The sequence below is a fragment of the Sceloporus occidentalis genome, unplaced genomic scaffold (assembly GCF_023333645.1).
Source record: "Sceloporus occidentalis isolate IW3139 unplaced genomic scaffold, rSceOcc1.0.p SCAF_8, whole genome shotgun sequence".
NCBI classification, from domain to species: Eukaryota; Metazoa; Chordata; class Lepidosauria; order Squamata; family Phrynosomatidae; genus Sceloporus; species Sceloporus occidentalis.
The window spans coordinates 1,312,273-1,331,798 of NW_028316988.1; the positions used below are offsets into that span (position 1 = coordinate 1,312,273).

At 47.7% G+C, this 19,526-nt stretch overlaps 1 protein-coding gene across 1 annotated transcript; it reads right to left on the minus strand.

Moving 5' to 3' along the window:
* Positions 1-4,175: 4,175 nt before the first annotated feature.
* On the minus strand, positions 4,176-19,410 carry LOC149307611 (delta-1-pyrroline-5-carboxylate dehydrogenase, mitochondrial-like). Its single transcript, XM_089534090.1, has 15 exons — positions 19,348-19,410; positions 16,702-16,795; positions 16,383-16,475; positions 16,203-16,250; positions 15,343-15,498; positions 14,559-14,708; positions 13,774-13,848; positions 12,938-13,125; positions 10,622-10,695; positions 9,657-9,853; positions 8,197-8,244; positions 6,688-6,840; positions 6,382-6,503; positions 5,245-5,363; positions 4,176-5,098 (listed from the first exon to the last, which is right to left on the minus strand). The coding sequence occupies exons 1-15, from the start codon at positions 19,389-19,391 to the stop codon at positions 4,986-4,988; spliced, it is 1,674 nt and encodes a 557-aa protein (XP_089390216.1). The 5' UTR covers positions 19,392-19,410; the 3' UTR covers positions 4,176-4,985.
* Between the last annotated feature and the right edge of the window lie 116 nt (positions 19,411-19,526).

Below are 19,526 nucleotides of genomic sequence, written 5' to 3' on the forward strand. Positions count from 1 at the left end.
CTAAGCAAAGCTTAGACCATTGCAAAGGAGGTGCCTGTTGCCAAATCTCCCCGCAAGGAGCAGAAATGAGACCACAAGATCCCTCCCAGCTTTTACGAGTTAAACGTTTTAATTATCACTATTTAATTTCTTGACCCTCCGAATATTGTTATTATAGGAATCTGCAGATTGCGCCTTGCGAGGGGCTGGCATAAGTCACAATTATTATAAATACAAATCAAAAGGTAATAATTATCACCCGGATGTTGTTACGGTATATTGGTGAAATTTTGCCAGTGTCCCTAAGTGCGTAACATTGAGAAAAACCAGCTCACTGTGTCCTTTGCTTTTGTGACAGGTTGTGCCAAAGTGTGCAATGCGCGATCTGTGGGTCTCTGGATCTACCTCTGGGTCTCCCTCTCTCTCTGGGTCTCCCTCTCTCTCTGGATCTATCTTTGGGTGCCCCTCTCTCTCTGGATCTATCTCTGGGTCTCCCTCTCTCTCTGGATCTATCTCTGGGTCTCCCTCTCTCTCTCTCTCTGGATCTATCTTTGGGTGTCCCTCTCTCTCTGGATCTATCTCTGGGTCTCCCTCTCTCTCTCTGGATCTATCTTTGGGTGTCCCTCTCTCTCTGGATCTATCTCTGGGTCTCCCTCTCTCTCTCTGGATCTATCTTTGGGTGTCCCTCTCTCTCTGGATCTATCTGTGGGTCTCCCTCTCTCTCTCTGGATCTATCTTTGGGTGTCCCTCTCTCTCTGGATCTATCTGTGGGTCTCCCTCTCTCTCTCTGGATCTATCTCTGGGTCTCCCTCTCTCTCTCTCTCTGGATCTATCTTTGGGTGTCCCTCTCTCTCTGGATCTATCTCTGGGTCTCCCTCTCTCTCTGGATCTATCTCTGGGTCTCCCTCTCTCTCTGGATCTATCTCTGGGTCTCCCTCTCTCTCTCTCTCTCTCTCTCTCTCTCTGGATCTATATTTGGGTGTCCCTCTCTCTCTGGATCTATCTCTGGGTCTCCCTCTCTCTCTCTGGATCTATCTTTGGGTGTCCCTCTCTCTCTGGATCTATCTGTGGGTCTCCCTCTCTCTCTCTGGATCTATCTCTGGGTCTCCCTCTCTCTCTCTGGATCTATCTTTGGGTGTCCCTCTCTCTCTGGATCTATCTGTGGGTCTCCCTCTCTCTCTCTGCATCTATCTGTGGGTCTCCCTCTCTCTCTCTGGGTCTATCTCTGGGTCTCCCTCTCTCTCTCTGGATCTATCTGTGGGTCTCCCTATCTCTCTGGATCTATCTCTGGGTCTATCTCTGGGTCTCCCTCTCTTTCTCTGGGTCTGTCTCTGGGTCTCCCTCTCTCTCTCTCTGGATCTATCTGTGGGTCTCCCTCTCTCTCTCTGGATCTATCTCTGGGTCTCCCTCTCTCTCTGGATCTATCTCTGGGTCTATCTCTGGGTCTCCCTCTCTCTCTCTGGGTCTGTCTCTGGGTCTCCCTCTCTCTCTGGATCTATCTCTGGGTCTATCTCTGGGTCTCCCTCTCTCTCTCTGGATCCATCTTTGGGTCTCCCTCTCTCTCTCTGGATCTATCTCTGGGTCTCCCTCTCTCTCTCTGAATCTATCTCTGGGTCTCCCTCTCTCTCTGGATCTATCTCTGGGTCTCCCTATCTCTCTGGATCTATCTCTGGGTCTATCTCTGGGTCTCCCTCTCTCTCTCTGGATCTATCTCTGGGTCTCCCTCTCTCTCTCTGGATCTATCTTTGGGTGTCCCTCTCTCTCTGGATCTATCTCTGGGTCTCCCTCTCTCTCTGGATCTATCTCTGGGTCTCCCTCTCTCCCTCTCTGGATCTATCTTTGGGTGTCCCTCTCTCTCTGGATCTATCTTTGGGTCTCCCTCTCTCTCTGGATCTATCTTTGGGTCTCCCTCTCTCTCTGGATCTATCTCTGGGTCTATCTCTGGGTCTCCCTCTCTCTCTGGATCTATCTCTGGGTCTCCCTATCTCTCTGGATCTATCTCTGGGTCTCCCTCTCTCCCTCTCTGGATCTATCTTTGGGTCTCCCTCTCTCTCTGGATCTATCTCTGGGTCTCCCTCTTTCCCTCTCTGGATCTATCTTTGGGTGTCCCTCTCTCTCTGGATCTATCTTTGGGTCTCCCTCTCTCTCTGGATCTATCTTTGGGTCTCCCTCTCTCTCTGGATCTATCTCTGGGTCTATCTCTGGGTCTCCCTCTCTCTCTGGATCTATCTCTGGGTCTCCCTATCTCTCTGGATCTATCTCTGGGTCTCCCTATCTCTCTGGATCTATCTCTGGGTCTATCTCTGGGTCTCCCTCTCTCTCTGGAACTATCTTTGGGTGCCCCTCTCTCTCTGGGTCTATCTCTGGGTCTCCCTCTCTCTCTCTGGATCTATCTCTGGGTCTCCCTCTCTGGATCTATCTTTGGGTCTCCCTCTCTCCCTCTCTGGATCTATCTCTGGGTCTCCCTCTCTTTTTCTCTGGATCTATCTCTGGGTCTCCCTCTCTCTCTCTGGATCTATCTCTGGGTCTCCCTCTCTGGATCTATCTCTGGGTCTCCCTCTCTCTCTGGATCTATCTCTGGGTCTCCCTCTGGATCTATCTCTGGGTCTCCCTATCTCTCTGGATCTATCTCTGGGTCTCCCTCTCTCCCTCTCTGGATCTATCTTTGGGTCTCCCTCTCTCTCTGGATCTATCTCTGGGTCTCCCTCTCTCCCTCTCTGGATCTATCTTTGGGTGTCCCTCTCTCTCTGGATCTATCTTTGGGTCTCCCTCTCTCTCTGGATCTATCTCTGGGTCTCCCTCTCTCTCTGGATCTATCTCTGGGTCTCCCTATCTCTCTGGATCTATCTCTGGGTCTCCCTATCTCTCTGGATCTATCTCTGGGTCTATCTCTGGGTCTCCCTCTCTCTCTGGATCTATCTTTGGGTGCCCCTCTCTCTCTGGGTCTATCTCTGGGTCTCCCTCTCTCTCTCTGGATCTATCTCTGGGTCTCCCTCTCTGGATCTATCTTTGGGTCTCCCTCTCTCCCTCTCTGGATCTATCTCTGGGACTCCCTCTCTTTTTCTCTGGATCTATCTCTGGGTCTCCCTCTCTCTCTCTGGATCTATCTCTGGGTCTCCCTCTCTCCCTCTCTGGATCTATCTCTGGGTCTCCCTCTCTGGATCTATCTCTGGGTCTCCCTCTCTCTCTCTGGATCTATCTCTGGGTCTCCCTCTCTCCCTCTCTGGATCTATCTCTGGGTCTCCCTCTCTCTCTCTGGATCTATCTCTGGGTCTCCCTCTCTCTCTCTGGATCTACCTCTGGGTCTCCCTCTCTCTCTGGATCTATCTTTGGGTCTCCCTCTCTCTCTGGATCTTTCTCTGGGTCTATCTCTGGGTCTCCCTCTCTCTCTGGATCTATCTCTGGGTCTCCCTCTCTCTCTGGATCTATCTCTGGGTCTCCCTATCTCTCTGGATCTATCTCTGGGTCTATCTCTGGGTCTCCCTCTCTCTCTCTGGATCTATCTTTGGGTGTCCCTCTCTCTCTGGATCTATCTCTGGGTCTCCCTCTCTCTCTCTGGATCTATCTCTGGGTCTCCTTCTCTCCCTCTCTGGATCTATCTTTGGGTGTCCCTCTCTCTCTGGATCTACCTCTGGGTCTCCCTCTCTCTCTGGATCTATCTTTGGGTCTCCCTCTCTCGCTGGATCTATCTCTGGGTCTATCTCTGGGTCTCCCTCTCTCTCTCTGGATCTATCTTTGGGTGTCCCTCTCTCTCTGGATCTATCTCTGGGTCTCCCTCTCTCTCTCTGGATCTATCTCTGGGTCTCCCTCTCTCCCTCTCTGGATCTATCTTTGGGTCTCCCTCTCTCCCTCTCTGGATCTATCTTTGGGTCTCCCTCTCTCCCTCTCTGGATCTATCTTTGGGTCTCCCTCTCTCCCTCTCTGGCTCGATCTCTGGGTCTCCCTTTCTCCCATTGTAAATCTGGATGGAGACTACACAGAGATAACTTAACAACTACAAATCGAAACAAACTTTCTACCCAATTTTTAAAAAGAGACATTTTGGAGATGCCAACCCAACGCCAAAGCGGACGCCAGAGGGCACACTTGTGCCAACGATGAGCAAGTTGCAAGGCTTTTCTGCTTAAAGGGATTTTCTGAGACCTTGTGCAAAAACATTTGGCGTCGTTCGCAAGAGAGACCCACATGAGAAAAACTTCGTTTGGCCCTTTTATTAATATTTTTAATAGCCGTCTAAAAGAATTAAATCCATCCGGTCGAGAACAGCATCCGCACCCGTCCACTCACCCGACGCCCCCTTCGTTGGGGGCATTAAAATAGATAGGAATCTCTCATGCATTTGCCACACACTTCTGCAACACAACAACAACAAAAAGTACCCTGTTTCACACATTGCTTCTTATCCTTTCCCAATTCCAGAGCCAGACGATCTGTTGGATCTGATCAAGTTAAGAGTGTCTGAATTTGTTATATTCAAAATATATCTATACGTATATCTATATATATTGGGTTCTTCCTTTTCCCAGCATAGAAGCAGAAGAAAAGGAAGGAAGGATTTGGGATGGAAAAAGGAGGACGGATGATGATCTGAGCGGATCCCAAATTGTAGTCCTCCAGGTTTTTTGGAGCTAACCACCCAGAAGTCCCGCATTCTGGGAGCTCAAGTCCATAACAAAGTTTAGGAACTAATAGAGTTGTAGTATATATTTCAAAATGTGAGCCCCAGTGTCCAGACAGGAGGAGGCAGGGTCCAAAATTGCGCACGTTTGCACTTCTCTTCCGATCGTGGGACTGTCGGTTTTTGTTTCTCTCCAAAGGGCCGTTCTCGTTCAGAGGACTCTCCCCAAATGAGAAATCCCAAAAAGGTCACTTCTAGACTACTCCAGGGATGCCAGTTCCTAATGCATCTGAGCCTCATATCGGTGACGGTTGCAACAGATCCACAGCTCTGGGCCCTTGGCCATTTTGGTTGTGGCTCCGAGGCAGAAGGCACAAGTGGGGTCCCTTCATTGCATGTAGGGGTACCTCCAATCCCCCAAAGGTGCGTGGGTCTCTTTGACAGCTTGGGGGGACGTCCAGCGGAGAACATAGTAAGGGCTGCCAGGTTTGTCATTCGTCCCTGTTTTCAACAAAAGAAACACAGACGCAGCTTTGTAGAACCTCAGCTCACCCTCAGGGTTGCAAAGGCCCTTTCGGAAAAACATGGCATCCCCACCGCCATTCCCAACCCACCCAAACCCCATATAAGTCCTTTACGCCACGTACCGGAAGCACGAGATCCCCCAAACGGCTGCTGCGCCACGACGGACCCAGTCGACTTGTCGTTGATGTAGAAATTGCCAGCCGCGTTCCTCAGGAGTTTCGATGCTTCGGCAACAACGGATCTGAAAGGAACGCAAAGAAGAGGGTAGAGAGGTTGCAGAGGGTCCTCCGCGTTCACTGGGGTCACAGGACCCCTGTGAAAGTGGGCCAGCCCCAAATAAAAATATCACAACTTTAAAAAACCTATCTGGCATCTCTAGGTCCTCCGGCGCAACTCTGTGGTCAGCATCCATTGGAAGATGACCACAGAATTGTTCTGGAGGACTTATAAATGCCTAGAGAAGTGTTAGGGTTTTCTGGAAGACCTAGATATTCTTAGAGAGACCATATGGCCGTATAAACTCAGGTACAAGTTGACCTCATGCATAAGTCAAGGGAAGGTTTTAGGGCCAAAATCATGGGTAAAACATCAGATCTTAAAAGGAAGGAAGTGCAAAACAAAGCAAAGCCCCATCTCCCAAGGTAGGTTCAACTCTGAAAATAAGCATTGCAAACCTAAGTCCTATTTCCCAAGATGGGTTCAACTTTGACACTCAGCATTGCAAACCTGAGTCCCATTTCCCATTATAGGTTAAACGCTGACACTAAGCATTGCAAACCTAAGCCCCAGATCCCACGATAGATTAGAGTATGAGAATTTAACCTATCTTGGGAAAAGGACCTAGGTTTGCAAGGCTGAGTGTGAGTTTAACCTAAGTCCCATTTCCCAAGATGGGTTAAACTCTGACACTAAGCATTGAAAACCCGAGTCCCACTTCCTATTATAGGTTAAACTCACACTCAGCCTTGCAAACCTAAGTCCCACAATAGGTTCAACTCTCACACTCAACATTGCAAACATAAACCCCAATTCTCAAGATAGGTTAAACTCTGACACTAAGCATTGCAGACTTAACTCCCATTTCCTACTATAGGTTTGACTCTGATACTCAGCATTGCAAACCTAAGTGGGATTTTAGTGTCAATTTTGGGGCATATTTTTTTTAGACTTATACCAAGGATATACAGTTAGTCCAATCTGTGAATAACGGCAGGATGAGACCCAAAAGAGAAAGGATGGGAAGCCAAAGCCAGACTTACTTCTCCTGGGCAAAGACAGCCCCCGTGAGGCCATAGGGAGAAGTGCTGTCTATGAGTTGGAGGATCTCTCGGTATTGCTTCTCTGGATAGACGTAGACGGACAAGACCGGGCCAAAGATTTCCTGGGATCGGAGGGGGAAAGAACAATTAAAAAGGGACGACAGGTCCATCTTTGGAATGGGCATCACCGAGTCGCACACTCTCAGCTCCAGAAAATGCTGGGACAAAGTCGCCCGAAGTTGGAAACGACTTCAAGGCGCACAAAAACGTCATTTAAGGATCTCAGTAAGAAATGATATAACTCACCTCTTGCATGATGGGGTCTTTGGGGTCTTTGGTCTCGATGATACACGGCTGGACAAAGTACCCAACTTTGTCATCGCATCCGCCGCCGGCCAGGATGCTGAGATTGGGCGACGTCTCCGCGTGCCGAAGCCACTTCTTGATTCGTTCGAAGGACTGGAAAAGACGGAAGGAGAAATGGATGAACGCGACAGATATATAAATATAGGGATATACACATATACCACACATAAACATCCATGTAAATTTAATGCACAATAACATCAATGCCAACTTAACGTTGCCAGCGTCGAGTAGACCCTAGCTTGTACTTATCAATAATCTCTTTTATCTCCTCTGGGGTTATTTAGCCATCTTCATTCATCTCTTTGTGCATTTACATTCCCTCCATTATGACATACCAGACACCTTCTCATTCCATTTCCTTCTCCATATCCATAGGTATTTGATACTCAATATGCCTATCTATCATTTCCTTCAGTCCCCTCTCTATATCTAATATCTATATCTGTGTGTGCGTGTGAATATATATATATGAGTGTGTGTGTAAGCCCCAGCTTAGTGTCATGGTTTGAGTGTTGGACTAGACCAAGGTTTGAATCCCCGTTCAGCCATGGAAACCCATTGGGTGACCCCAGATAAGGCACATTCTCTCAGCCTCAGAGAACCCTATGATAGGGTTGCCATAAGTCAGAAAGGACTTGAAGGCACCCAAAAACAAAAACTTAGGGGACCACAAGGGAAACCTGAGCCAGTAGCATGATGCAGTGGCCAAAAAACCCAATGCAATTCTAGCTTGCAATGATTTGAGTGTGGGATTATGACTTTGGAGACTGGAGTTCTTGGGTGAGTGACACACTCTCAGCCCCAGAAAACTGCATGATAGGTTTGCCTTAGGGTCGCTTTAAGTTGGAAACAACTTGAAGGCACACAACGACAAAAAGGTACGCTGGGAATGGCAAAAGGAGGAGCAGTGGATGCTGGGATTGGAGACTTTATTTTTTGCCCCAAAGAGAGAGAGATCCCTCCGCGGCCAATTCTCGGTCCGCCACGCGGCGCAGGGGGGAAAAGAGGCAAACTCGGAGGGTGTGACGGGGGATTATCTGAATGCAACAGGAGAAGCAGGCAAGACTTCAAAGGCCGGGGAGAGGGAAGCGCGGAGACCAAGTCGGCGGAGATGGGGCCGGGGATATCGGAAGCGGCGGGGTTATCGTTATTGACAGATGCCTGCTCTTAAGCTGTGGAAATACGTTTTTAAAGAAAGCGTTCTCCGGCTGAGCCGTAATCTCAGCAGGGTTTCGCTCGGCATGAAAAAAGAGAGAGGAGAAGCTGGGGTTTGGGTGCGGGAGGCGAAGGAAGGAAGGAAGGAAGGAAGGAAAAGGAGCTCAACTCCTGAGAGGTGGAGATAGCAAAGCCAGAAGTAAAGACAAGAGAAGGGTTGGCGATAGAGGGATCGAAGTGGGACGGGACGGAAGAAGGGAACGCGTGCGAAAGAAGAGCGGAGTCTGTTACCTTCTGGTCGATGACGGCCGAAAAGAAGGTCCCAAAATCCTCAGTTGGCTGGAAAGAGAGGGAAAAGGAGAAGAAAAACTTCAGCAAACTTAAGTAACTCAGTTACTTAAAATGGACTCCTTGTGAAGGTCCAACCTTGCTGTTGTTAGGAACCAAGTGAAAACATGGCCGCTTACTAAAAAGCATCCATTCGTTCATTCATTTTAATCAATCTCGTTGCATGTCTTTTCTTTCATAGTCCCAGTCGCAGATAAAATCACCATGTTCTTAGCCTTTTTAACATTACTTTTAATTATTCTCTATCAGCTACTTATATTAAAGATACTTAACTACAGGCCAATCTGCGCCGCAGAATTAATGCGCTTTGACACTGCTTTCACTGCTATGGCTCCATACTATGGAATTTGTAGTTTGGCGAGCCTTCTCTGCCAGAGAGCTGCGGTGCCGCAACAAACTATAAATCCCAGGAGGGGCCGTGCATGTGGAGGGGGCGCGCATGTGTGTTTTGCATCGGGGAAACATAAATGAATTTTGTATTCAAATCATCGTTCCATCTCTGAGATATCTCATTCTGTGTATGCAACTGTTCCAAAATCTGGAAAAATCCATGATGCAAAACACTTCTGGCCCTGTCCATTTTGGATAAGGGAGACCCAAACATGGGATAAGAGAGACCCACTTCTGGTCCTGTCCATTTTGGATAAGGGAGACCCAAACATTGGATAAGGGAGACCCACTTCTGGTCCTGTCCATTTTGGATAAGGGAGACCCAAAAATGGGATAAGGGAGACCCACTTCTGGTCCTGTCCATTTTGGATAAGGGAGACCCAAACATGGGATAAGAGAGACCCACTTCTGGTCCTGTCCATTTTGGATAAGGGAGACCCAAACATGGGATAAGAGAGACCCACTTCTGGTCCTGTCCATTTTGGATAAGGGAGACCCAAACATTGGATAAGGGAGACCCACTTCTGGTCCTGTCCATTTTGGAGAAGGGAGACCCACTTCTGGTCCTGTCCATTTTGGATAAGGGAGACCCAAACATTGGATAAGGGAGACCCACTTCTGGTCCTGTCCATTTTGGAGAAGGGAGACCCAAACATTGGATAAGGGAGACCCACTTCTGGTCCTGTGCATTTTGGAGAAGGGAGACCCAACCATTACTTCCATTACTAAATAATACAGGAACAATACTCTCCGTTTGGAAGAGGTTTTGTACAATTTGGTATCTCAGCAAGAGCACCAACGAAGCAAAGGCTGGGTGTTGCACATAGGTGCACCATGCACCAGAGGGATCGGGGTGGTATGCAGGAGGTATGTGTGTGTTGGGGGGGGAAGGAACCATGGGATAAAGAGACGCCTTCAATGGGAATTAGCAGCCAGAGAGTGGAGCCCATAATCCCATCAGCCGCCTGCTGAGCTGCAAAGCCCCTTCAGCGGGAGCGCATCTCCCGACTCACGTCGCCCACTTTGATCTTCTGGTGCTCCTCCAGGAGTTCGGCTTTGATGCGGGGCCACAAGGAGTCGGGGGCATAAAGGCGGGAGCAGGCCGAGCACTTCTGCCCGCCATACTCGAAGGCCGAGCGCAGGGTGCCGCTGACCACGCTGGAGACATCGGCCGAGGCGTGGACGAAGTGGAAGTTCTTCCCGCCACACTCTGCGAGAAAAGGCAACGCTTAGGAGGAGGCGGCGGGGAGCGTCTCCCCAAAAACAACAACACAAACAAGGCACAAAATGGATCTGACAGCCTTCCTCCCACTCCCACGTTCCCTGGCTTTGGAGTTTTTCCGATGCTTAGAAATGTTCTTGATAAGCTGGAAACTTTAGTTTGTAAAAGGACAACTTCCTCGCTGCTGCCACTTGCTGTCTCCACAAAATGGCTGCATATATCCTATGTGACCCCTTAGTCCTTCAGAACCTTTGATTTAATATCCTATGGGACCCCTTAGTCCTCCAGAGCTGTTGGAATACAACTCCCATCATCCCTGACCAATGTCTACACCAGCATTACCTTTTGGGATTTCAAGTCCAAAACAAGTTTCGAATCCCTTGCAACGCTTAATATCCTATGTGACCCTTTAGTCTTCCAGAGCCTTTGGCTTAATATCCTATGTGACCCCTTAGTCCTCCAGAACCTACAACTCTCATCATCCCTGACCACTGTCTACACCAGCATGACCTTTTGGGATTTCAAGCCCAAAACATTTAGAACCCTTCCAGGTGCTTTTGCACTACAAGGCCCAGGATTCCTTGCCACCAGCAATGCCATTTGGGACTGCTGGGTCCTGCAGTCCAACAACCTCTGGAGGGTTTCTCTGGATTTAAAACCCCGAGGAACGCTGGGTTCGGACAATAAAAGATGCCATTGAAACGCACCTCTTCTCTCAAAGAGAGAGGAGAACTCAGCCCTCCTCGAGGCGCTTACCTCCAGCCAGCCGCGGAAAGGTCCGGTACCGATCCAGGTTTTCGGAGACCTGCTTCCAAAGCCGCTTGAAGGTCCTGCAAAAAAGAGCAAAATAGGACCGTCAGCAAGTTGCACATAGTTTGCATACTACACATCCCCCAGCTAATCCTCTGCTTTGTTGAAATGACTTTGACCACTTCCCAATACTGCTTTCCTCCATTTTCTCCTTCCTAACTGCCTGGTAAATTCGCCAGCTTGGGGCCAGAGCTTGGATGCACCCTCTCCACCGTTTATTTTTTGGAACTGCAAATCCCAGTATCCTCTAACCAGCATGCACCCAAAAAAATTCAGAGGCGGAGGCTATCTTTGCAGTGACAACAACAGAGCCAAGATCCAAGCAGAGCATGGAAAAATACTCATTTAACTCCCAGAGACTCCCTTCCTTTCCTTCCCTCCATCCTTTTATTGTTGTTGCACGCCTTCAAGTTGTTTCTAACTTGGGGTTTTCTTGGCACGTTTCTTCGGAGGAGGCTTGCCAATGCCATCCTCTGAAGCTGAGAGAGTGTGACTTGCCCAAAGTCTATCACTGGGTTTCCATGGCTAATCTGGGATTCTAATCCTAGTCTTTCAAAGTCAATCATACAAACTACTGCACCACAATGGATCCCAGGATTAAGTCAGAGGAGGTCTCCTTTGAGACGGAGAGCATGCATCAAGGTCACACCGTTTTTGCCATATGTTCGCCTTAGGTTTGCCATAAGTCACGCAACACACCTTGGGCTACAGATAATTGTTATGTTCATTGTAGGAAGAAGAGAACATAAATTACGAAGGAAAAACATTTGGTGACTTCCAACCTTTTCCAGATTCTTGAAATTTTGCAGAAGGTAGAAACTTTCCCCAAACCCCAAAGCTCGACAAAACGTGCCAAATCCCACCGCGACGCCATCCTGCCGCTTGACGCCTGCGTCAGCAACTGCGTTCTTCCTCCGCAAATAATATCTCTCTTATGCGGGGGCATAAATGCTAAGCATTTTTACATTTCCTCGGCTCCGCTCCCTCTTTCGCCGCCTTAGCGGCCCGGGCTCCAATCTCCGCTTTCTGAAAAGACTATTTAAAAAAGCGCCGAGGCCTCCGCAAAACCTCCGCGCGGCGCCACGCTCGAATGCACTGCGCGCCTTAAAAGGTGGGAGCTCATAAATTAGCGGCGGGTCGCGCAGGACTCCTGGTGTGAGGCCATTAGCATTTTTATTGTTTTGAAAAGCAAAGACTTTGGTCACACTTGGAAATCAAAAAGAAGAGGCACACGGGAGGAGAAGGAAAAGAGAGAAATCGAGAGCGCAAAGCGAACCGCTTCTCTTTCTATTTCTCTCTTTTTGCCCATGGTCGCCCAGTGGGTTTCTATGGCCGGACTGGGATTCAAACCCAGGTCTCCAGAGCCCTACTTCTTGGGTTCGGCAGGAAAGTGGGTCACCTACGAATGGGAAGTTCGCCACAAGAGAACCCCGTCTCTGAGAAATGGACAACTTTCTATTGGAAACACAGCTTCTGCTTTTGTCCAAGGGTTGCAAAATGGCGGCCCAAGGGACAACAAAATGGCGGCGCCACCGAAGGACTTAGATATTCTTAGAGAGACGATATGGCCGTATATACTCAGGTACAAGTTGACCTCATGTATAAGTCAAGGGAAGGTTTTAGGATATTGATATAACCTATGGATAAGTCGAGGGTAAAACATCAAATCTTGAAATGAAGGAAGTGCAAATCAAATCAAAGCCCCATTTCCTAGTATAGGTAAAACTTCGACATTGAGTTTTGCAAACCCCATTAAGCATTGCAATCCTAAATCCCATTTCCCAAGATAGGTTCAACTCTGACACTATTGCAAACTCCACTAAGCACTGCAAACCCAAACCCCATTTCCCACTATAGGTTAAACTCTGACACCAGGCATTGCAAACCCCATTAAGCATTGCAAATCTAAGTCCCTTTTCCCAAGATAGGTTCAACTCTGACACTAAGCATTGCAAACCTAAGCCCCGGTGGATCCTGGGGCAGCAAAATGACAGGTCCAGAGACAGCAAAACAGAGAATCCAGGGCCAGCAAAACAGTGGCCTGAATTGGGAATGACTGAGCTAAAGGGCTGAGATGCTTTCCTCCACTACAAAACCACCAGCTCCACCTATTTATTACCAACAAAACTTATATGGCACGTGCCCATTTCCCTGAAACGGCGGCCAATTCCAGCTCGCAATGCAAGGTCCTACACTCAATGGGATGCAAGATCGAGCTCCTGCCTGCCTGCGCCACAGTTTCCCCCTCGGACAGACACTCACGGCACACTTCCGGTGAAGTTGATCCCGCCGAGGTGCTCCGAGGCAGTCACCGTGTCGCCGAAAACAGGGCCATCGGCCGGGACGAACTGGATGATGTTGGGAGGGAGCCCGGCTTCCCGGAGGATCTTGTAGACGGCGTAACTGGCCAAGATGGCAGTGTCACTGGGTTTCCATAAAACGACATTTCCCTGGGGAAGAAAAGGAATGGAGGTGGAAGTGGTTACGAAACCTAATCAGCTTTCTAGACTGTCCAGCTTTCATAACCATGCACAGAAATTCAAAATATTAGGGCACAGAAAATCCTAACTTTGGTATTCAATTATGTATCCTTTATATTTACGGATCTTGTCTTGTTCTTTCATAGCACCGTTTTCTTCTATTGTTGGGTTATGGGACAATTGCAGACGTAACCAAATCAGGTTATATTCTGACCTTTTATGAAAACTTCTTAACTGTGGCATCGAAGGGTTTCATGGATGGCATCCATAGATTTTTGTGGGTTTTGTCGGGCGATGTGGCCGTGTTTATTCCTACGTTTCTCCGGCATCTGTGGCTTTGGCATCTTCAGAGAAAGATGCCAGGCATAGAGCTCTTCTAGAACATTTTAAAACTATTTCCAAACTAATTTCACATATGCCCACGCATGGATGGGTGTCTGCATGTGCAAAACTGGAAGACAAACTTTTCTTACGGGTCTTAGTTCTAAGTTGGCTAAGACTGCAGCAATGCGTCGATCGCACAAGAATGGGGAAAGGAGCCATTCCTCTTCCCCAAAATTCCCCCGAGAAAACCAAACGCCAGGCGCCATCCCGCGCTTTCCCTGCGCAGACGCTCACCATCAAAGCCGGAGCTCCCGCCAGGTTGCCTCCGATGGCGGTGAAGTTGAAGGGAGAGACGGCGGCGACGAAACCCTGGAGCAGCGGAGAGAAAGGGATCGATTAGAGTGTGCGATTTCAGCGCGGAAGGGAGGCGCGGAACGCCTCTCCGCAGAAAGAAGGCGAGCGCAACGTCCCAGTTTGCATATATTTATTTTGCACAGAGGCTTTGAAAGCAAGAGCTGGAGAAGTTGCCTGTTTGGGATGACAGCTCCCAGAATCCCCCCAGACAGCAAGGGACTTTGGGCTTCGCTGTTGCAACAACTGAAGTCATTTCTGACTTATGGAGACCCTAAAGGTTAGCTGTCAGTTCCCTCTGAGGCTGAGAGAGTGTGACTTGTCCCAATAAGTTTCCATGCCGGACCAGGGATACAAACCCTGATATTCCAGAGTTGTTGTTATTACAGTGGGCCCTTCCTATACGCAGGGCATCTGTTGCAGACCCCCTTCATATGGGGGGGAAAACCACCTATGCTGGAGTCCTATGGACTCTTAGGACGGCGCATTCTTGTGCGCGGTGGTGTGCACGCACCTGCAGCGCCCATGCCATTTTGTCCGCCAGGTCTTGGCATCCGCGTGAGCTCACGTCCGTGGATGGCGTGGGCAGACTGTATTATTACTTTCCTATATCCCGCCTTTCTCCCAATATAGGGACTCAAGGCAGAGAAAAGCAGATTCCACAACCAGCCCACCATCAACTCCGCCTCTGGTTTCTCCGACTCTTGAACCCAATCCTTTTCTTTTACCTCGAGGCCCCGATAGACCATCCGGTTGGTGCTGGGGGGGACGCTGAGCGGCTGTTCGTCCTCCAGTTCCATGGCGTACTTGGCGTTAAAGCGGAAGAAGTCGATCAGTTCGGCCGCCGCGTCAATCTCCGCTTGGATGACGGTTTTCGCCTGGAGAGAAAAGCCAGAGATCAAGAGGTCAAGATCCAATGGCTGGAGGAGACCACTTTGCACAAAGGCAATCCCAATGAAAGATCACTATGGTTATTCAAGAGGAGCGATCTGGAGGAGACCACTTTGCACAAAGGCGTTTCCAATGAAGGATCAATGAAATGACTATATGAATAGCCATAGTGATCCTTCGAACATTTGGGGAGCTGGATATGTTGTTCAACTTGGAGAAGACTGAGAAGTGGCACGATGGCCATCTTTAAACATCTGAAGATAGGTCATGAAGGACATGGAGTGAGCTTGTTTTCTGCTGTTCCAGAGACTGGAACACAAAGTAATGGGTCCAAATTCCAAGGAAAGAGATTCCACCTGAATATTGGGCCGAATTTATTGAGTATAAGAACTGATCAATAGTCGGATAGACTTCCTGGGAGGGTGATGGGGTTTCCATTTTTGGAGGTCTTTCAACAGAGGTTGGAGGGAGCGCTTGGGTTGTGTCCAGCTGGCATGGCAGGGGACTGACCAGATGACCCTCGGGATCCCTTCCCATGTTATGAAATAGTTTCCCAACCAACAAAGAAATCCCTTTCCAGCCATGGCTCGCCATAGTTCCTGGACATCAGTGGACACTGACCTGTCCCACCATGGTCTTGGCCAGGACTTCGGCCCTCCTGGGTCCGCTCAACATGTCGGCCGCCTTGAAAAAGATCTGAGCGCGGTCCTGGACCGGACGCAGGTCCCACTCCCGCCGCGCCGCCAGAGAGGCATCGATGGCCTTGTTTAGCAAATCCTGGATTCGGAAGAAGAAGAAGGGATATATTGGCGCAACATATATCCAGGGAAGGTCTACTCAAAAGCCTGTCATGATATTCATCTACTAGTGCAAGAGAAGCATGGCATGACGTAGTGGTTACAGCATTGACTTTGGGGTGCCCAAATCCTATTTACAATGGTCCTTTTCCCTACGCAGGGGATCCATTCATGTAAGGCAAAAATTGGGTATGCTTAAGCCCTCTTGAAATCAATGGGGGAATGCTCCCATGCGCGCTCTGGTGAGTGCAGCACAGGGGCATGCGCCATTGTTCCTGCTGCGGTGTGGATTTGATTAATATGTCCTCTCTAGGAATCACTGAGCAACTTTGCCAGAAGTTGACCATTGAGTCTCAATGGAGGACTGAGAGATTCCTAGAGAGAACCCTTCTCTATGGATCTGTGGCTCTGCAGAGCGATTCCAGACAGCGTTGAGCATAGAGTTGCAACGGAGGACCTAGAGATTGCCACAGAATATATCCTTCTAAGCATTTGCAGGTCCTCTGGCGCAACTCTATGGTGAGTCCCTTTCAGGAACTTTAATTATATTCCAGGGGTGTGTAAATATAATATATGGCTCTCCAGAGCTTTTGGGTTTCAACTCCCAGAAGCCCCAGGGGATGATGGGAGTTGTAGTCCAACAATACTTAAAGATAGCTCATTCTCTATGTGTGATTTACGTACCTTGTCGGCGTAGCAGTACTTGGCCACTTTGTGCGCATGGTTGAAAGGCTGCGGAGAAAAGGATGAAGGAAAGGCTAAACGTCTCAAACCACAAATAGTAATAATAATAATAATAATAATAATAATAATGAATTGTGATTTAAAAATAGAGAAAGACGACATTTACTGGCAGAAACTCACCGAAACTTGATATTTCACGTCGGACGTCCAAACTTCTTCATCGCCAACGACGCAAGGAATGGCCTCGGTCTTCCCCTTCAAGTCCGCAAGCGCCTACGGAAAGAAAGAAGCCACAACGTTTTAATGGCATGGCAGCTAATTAGTTAGTTAGTTAGTAACTGTAAGTATTAGTATCCCCCCGAGAGCCAGCATGGCATAGTGGTTGGAGTGTTAGTTAGGAAAAGAGGACCAAGGAGGCTAACATACATCTATTATAGGAAAAGCAAAGGAGGTGCGTGAGACACAGGGCCATCAATACACAACTCCTTGACATCCTTACCTTCTGGAGTGCCGTTCGCTCGGGGCTTCCGGACATAAACGCCAAAACAGGTTCGTTGGCGACTTCGACCGTCGTCCGGTGCCGCCATCGTAGCCTGGATTTAGGACGGGAAGAACAGAGGAAAGAGCGTTACACGGATTTCCTCAAATCCAGCTGCAATTGCTTGGGCTTCATAGTTTTTAATACAGTAGTATTCCTGCTCTTTGGCCATTTTAGTTGTGCGCATGTGCGCACATGTGTGTACATATATACATATATATGTATGTGTATATGTTTCTATATATGTGTGTGTGTGTGTGTATATATATATATGTATGCATGTATATGTGTGTGTGTGTGTGTGTGTGTGTGTGTGTGTATGTATAGATAGACAGATAGAGAGATATAGAAGCTCCTGCTCCCTTCAAGTATGCAAAAGTTGAGAGTTTGGTGTTTTTCCAACTTGGCAGATTTTGCAAGATAAGAGAGAACCAATCTTTACTCTCTATCTATATCTATATCTATATCTATATCTATATCTATATATATAGCCTGAAGGTCATTTTTTACACAACATTTTTAACAATTCTGTGCATGCAACAAAGTTAACCATAGAAAGCAAAGGCGACCTTCTCTCTCTCTCTCTCTCTCTCTCTCATAGCAATCCGTCTGGACCTGAATCTTCCCAGAAAGACCCTGCTTTGTTTTTGTAAACTTCTCTCCATTTTTAATTTTTAAAGTCCAAAGCTCAAATGCGCGATCAGCGAAAGCCATGCATGAGGAACCGCCAGACCCATGCGCCTCGGTCCAAAGTTCAAAATCCGTTGCACAGATGCGTCTTGACCAGGTATGACCTGTCCCACGACCCAAAATATATACAGCCAGCCCTCCACATTTGCAGCTTTGGACTTTTGCGGACTTGATCCACAAGTCCTCTCTAGGAATCCCTAGGTCCTCCGGTGCAATTTGGCCCGGTGGTGACCATAGAGTTGTGCTTGTGGTCAATGTCCGACAGACATTGACCATAGAGTTGTGCTGGAGGAGCTACAAAGGCCTAGCAGAGTGTCCTCTCTAGGAATCTCTAGGTCTTTTGGTGCCACTTTTACTTAAAGTTGACCACAGAGTTGTATTGGAGGACCTAGAGATTCCTAGAGAGAACATATTAATCAAATCCATGAAGCCTCAAATATGGAGGGATGAGTGTATATATATTTAAAGACTTAAAGACAGGTGATGTTGCTGAAGTCTTGAAACGCACAAAGGTGGAAAGCTTAGCCACCCGGCTGCGTTTGCCTTTTATTGCGCTCTTATCTCACTTGATAAAGTCTGGACTCCCATTTAGTCCTGATAAGAACTCTCTGGAAAAGTGTGGGACGGATAAAGAGAGGGGCGGTTTCGGAAAAAGGAGCGTCGAAGGAGGCAATTTGGAGATAACCCCAAGCGATAGCCTCCTTGCGAGAGATAGGGGCCGTCGCTACTTGCAAAACTTTCATGTGCGGCCAGCGTTTCCCGGTCTCCGCGCTTCGTATTTATTCAAATTCCTTCAGCTTTTATTATGGTTTTATTATTTTATTATATTATGGGATATAAATACTCCAAATAAAGGAAATAAATAGGTTTGTGCACCAATTTTTTCCCCATTTTGCAAGACGCCTCTTTAAGGCGTGAACACCTCAGTCTTTGCGCAAGTGCGCATCCAAGGAGTTGCGCAAGTCGCCCAAAGGTTGTTTCAAAAATGACATTTCCACCTGCCGGAAAATTCCGACACGCCGAAAAACGTTCCGACAAAAGTGGAGCGTTCAGTGTTTTTCCAACTTGGCAGATTATTGCAAAATAGAATCAAAATAGTCTTAATTTAGGATAAACATAATATACGTCTTATAAACAGCCTGAAAAGTCATTTTATGCCCCGTATTTGAAAGCATTTGGTGCATAGAACAAAGCCATTGTATAGTTTGTAGCATAGCCATTTGGGAGCATTTTAAACCTTGCAATTCTGGATCAGAGAGATCCAATCTTTCCATATATATATATATATATCCTAAAGGTCATTTTATACATATCTGAAATACTTTTTGTGCATGAAACAAAGTTTGTGTCCATCAGATCTTCATAAAAGCAAAAGGTGACACTCTCTCAGCCACCAAAAAAGACCATTTTGGTGCATTTTAAACCTTGCAGTTCTGGATCAGAGCGAACCAATCCATATATATATATATATATATATATATAGCCTAAAGGTCATTTTATAAAAGACCTTTCATATTTCAAACATGTAATACTTTTTTGTGCATGAGACCAACTTTTGTGTCCATTGGATCTTCATATAAGAAAAAGGTGACACTCTCTCAGCCACTAAAGTGGGCCATTTTGGAGCATTTGGGGGAGCTATAGGTTCCTAATAGGCACAAAAAGGGAGGGACCCCATTATGCAACCCATTTTTTGCAATGCAAAAGCCACTGGAGGGTGCAAATTTGCAATGATAGTAATAATAATAGCCTCCCCCTTTTTGCAAATGGTGCAGCCCATGCTCAGCCCCATGCTCTGCATTGAGCATTTCCTGCCCTTTGCACAAACTTCCTTCCAGATTATGATGTTCCTTTCCTTTATCAGACCCCCCTTTCCAAGAAATACTAATACAAATGAAGCATGAAATGCACATTTACCCAACTCTGGGGAGGCTCCTCTGCAAGAAAGGCAGCAGCATCATGTTCCTTTCCTTGGAAGGAAGTTTGTGCAAAGGGGAGGAAATGCTCAATGCAGAGCATGGGGCTGAGCATGGGTTGCACCATTTGCAAAAAGGGGGAGGCTGGTATTATTATTATTAATGCAAATTTGCACACAC

Coding starts and splice junctions, on each gene's coding strand:
- LOC149307611 (XM_089534090.1), bottom strand. CDS start 19,391: ATGATGCTGCTGCCTTTCTTGCAGAGGAGCCTCCCCAGAGTTGG. Junction 16,796..19,347: donor AGGAGCCTCCCCAGAGTTGG/GTAAATGTGCAT, acceptor TCCTAAATCCAG/GCTACGATGGCGGCACCGGA. Junction 10,696..12,937: donor AACTTCACCGGAAGTGTGCC/GTGAGTGTCTGT, acceptor TCTTTTTTGCAG/GACCTTCAAGCGGCTTTGGA.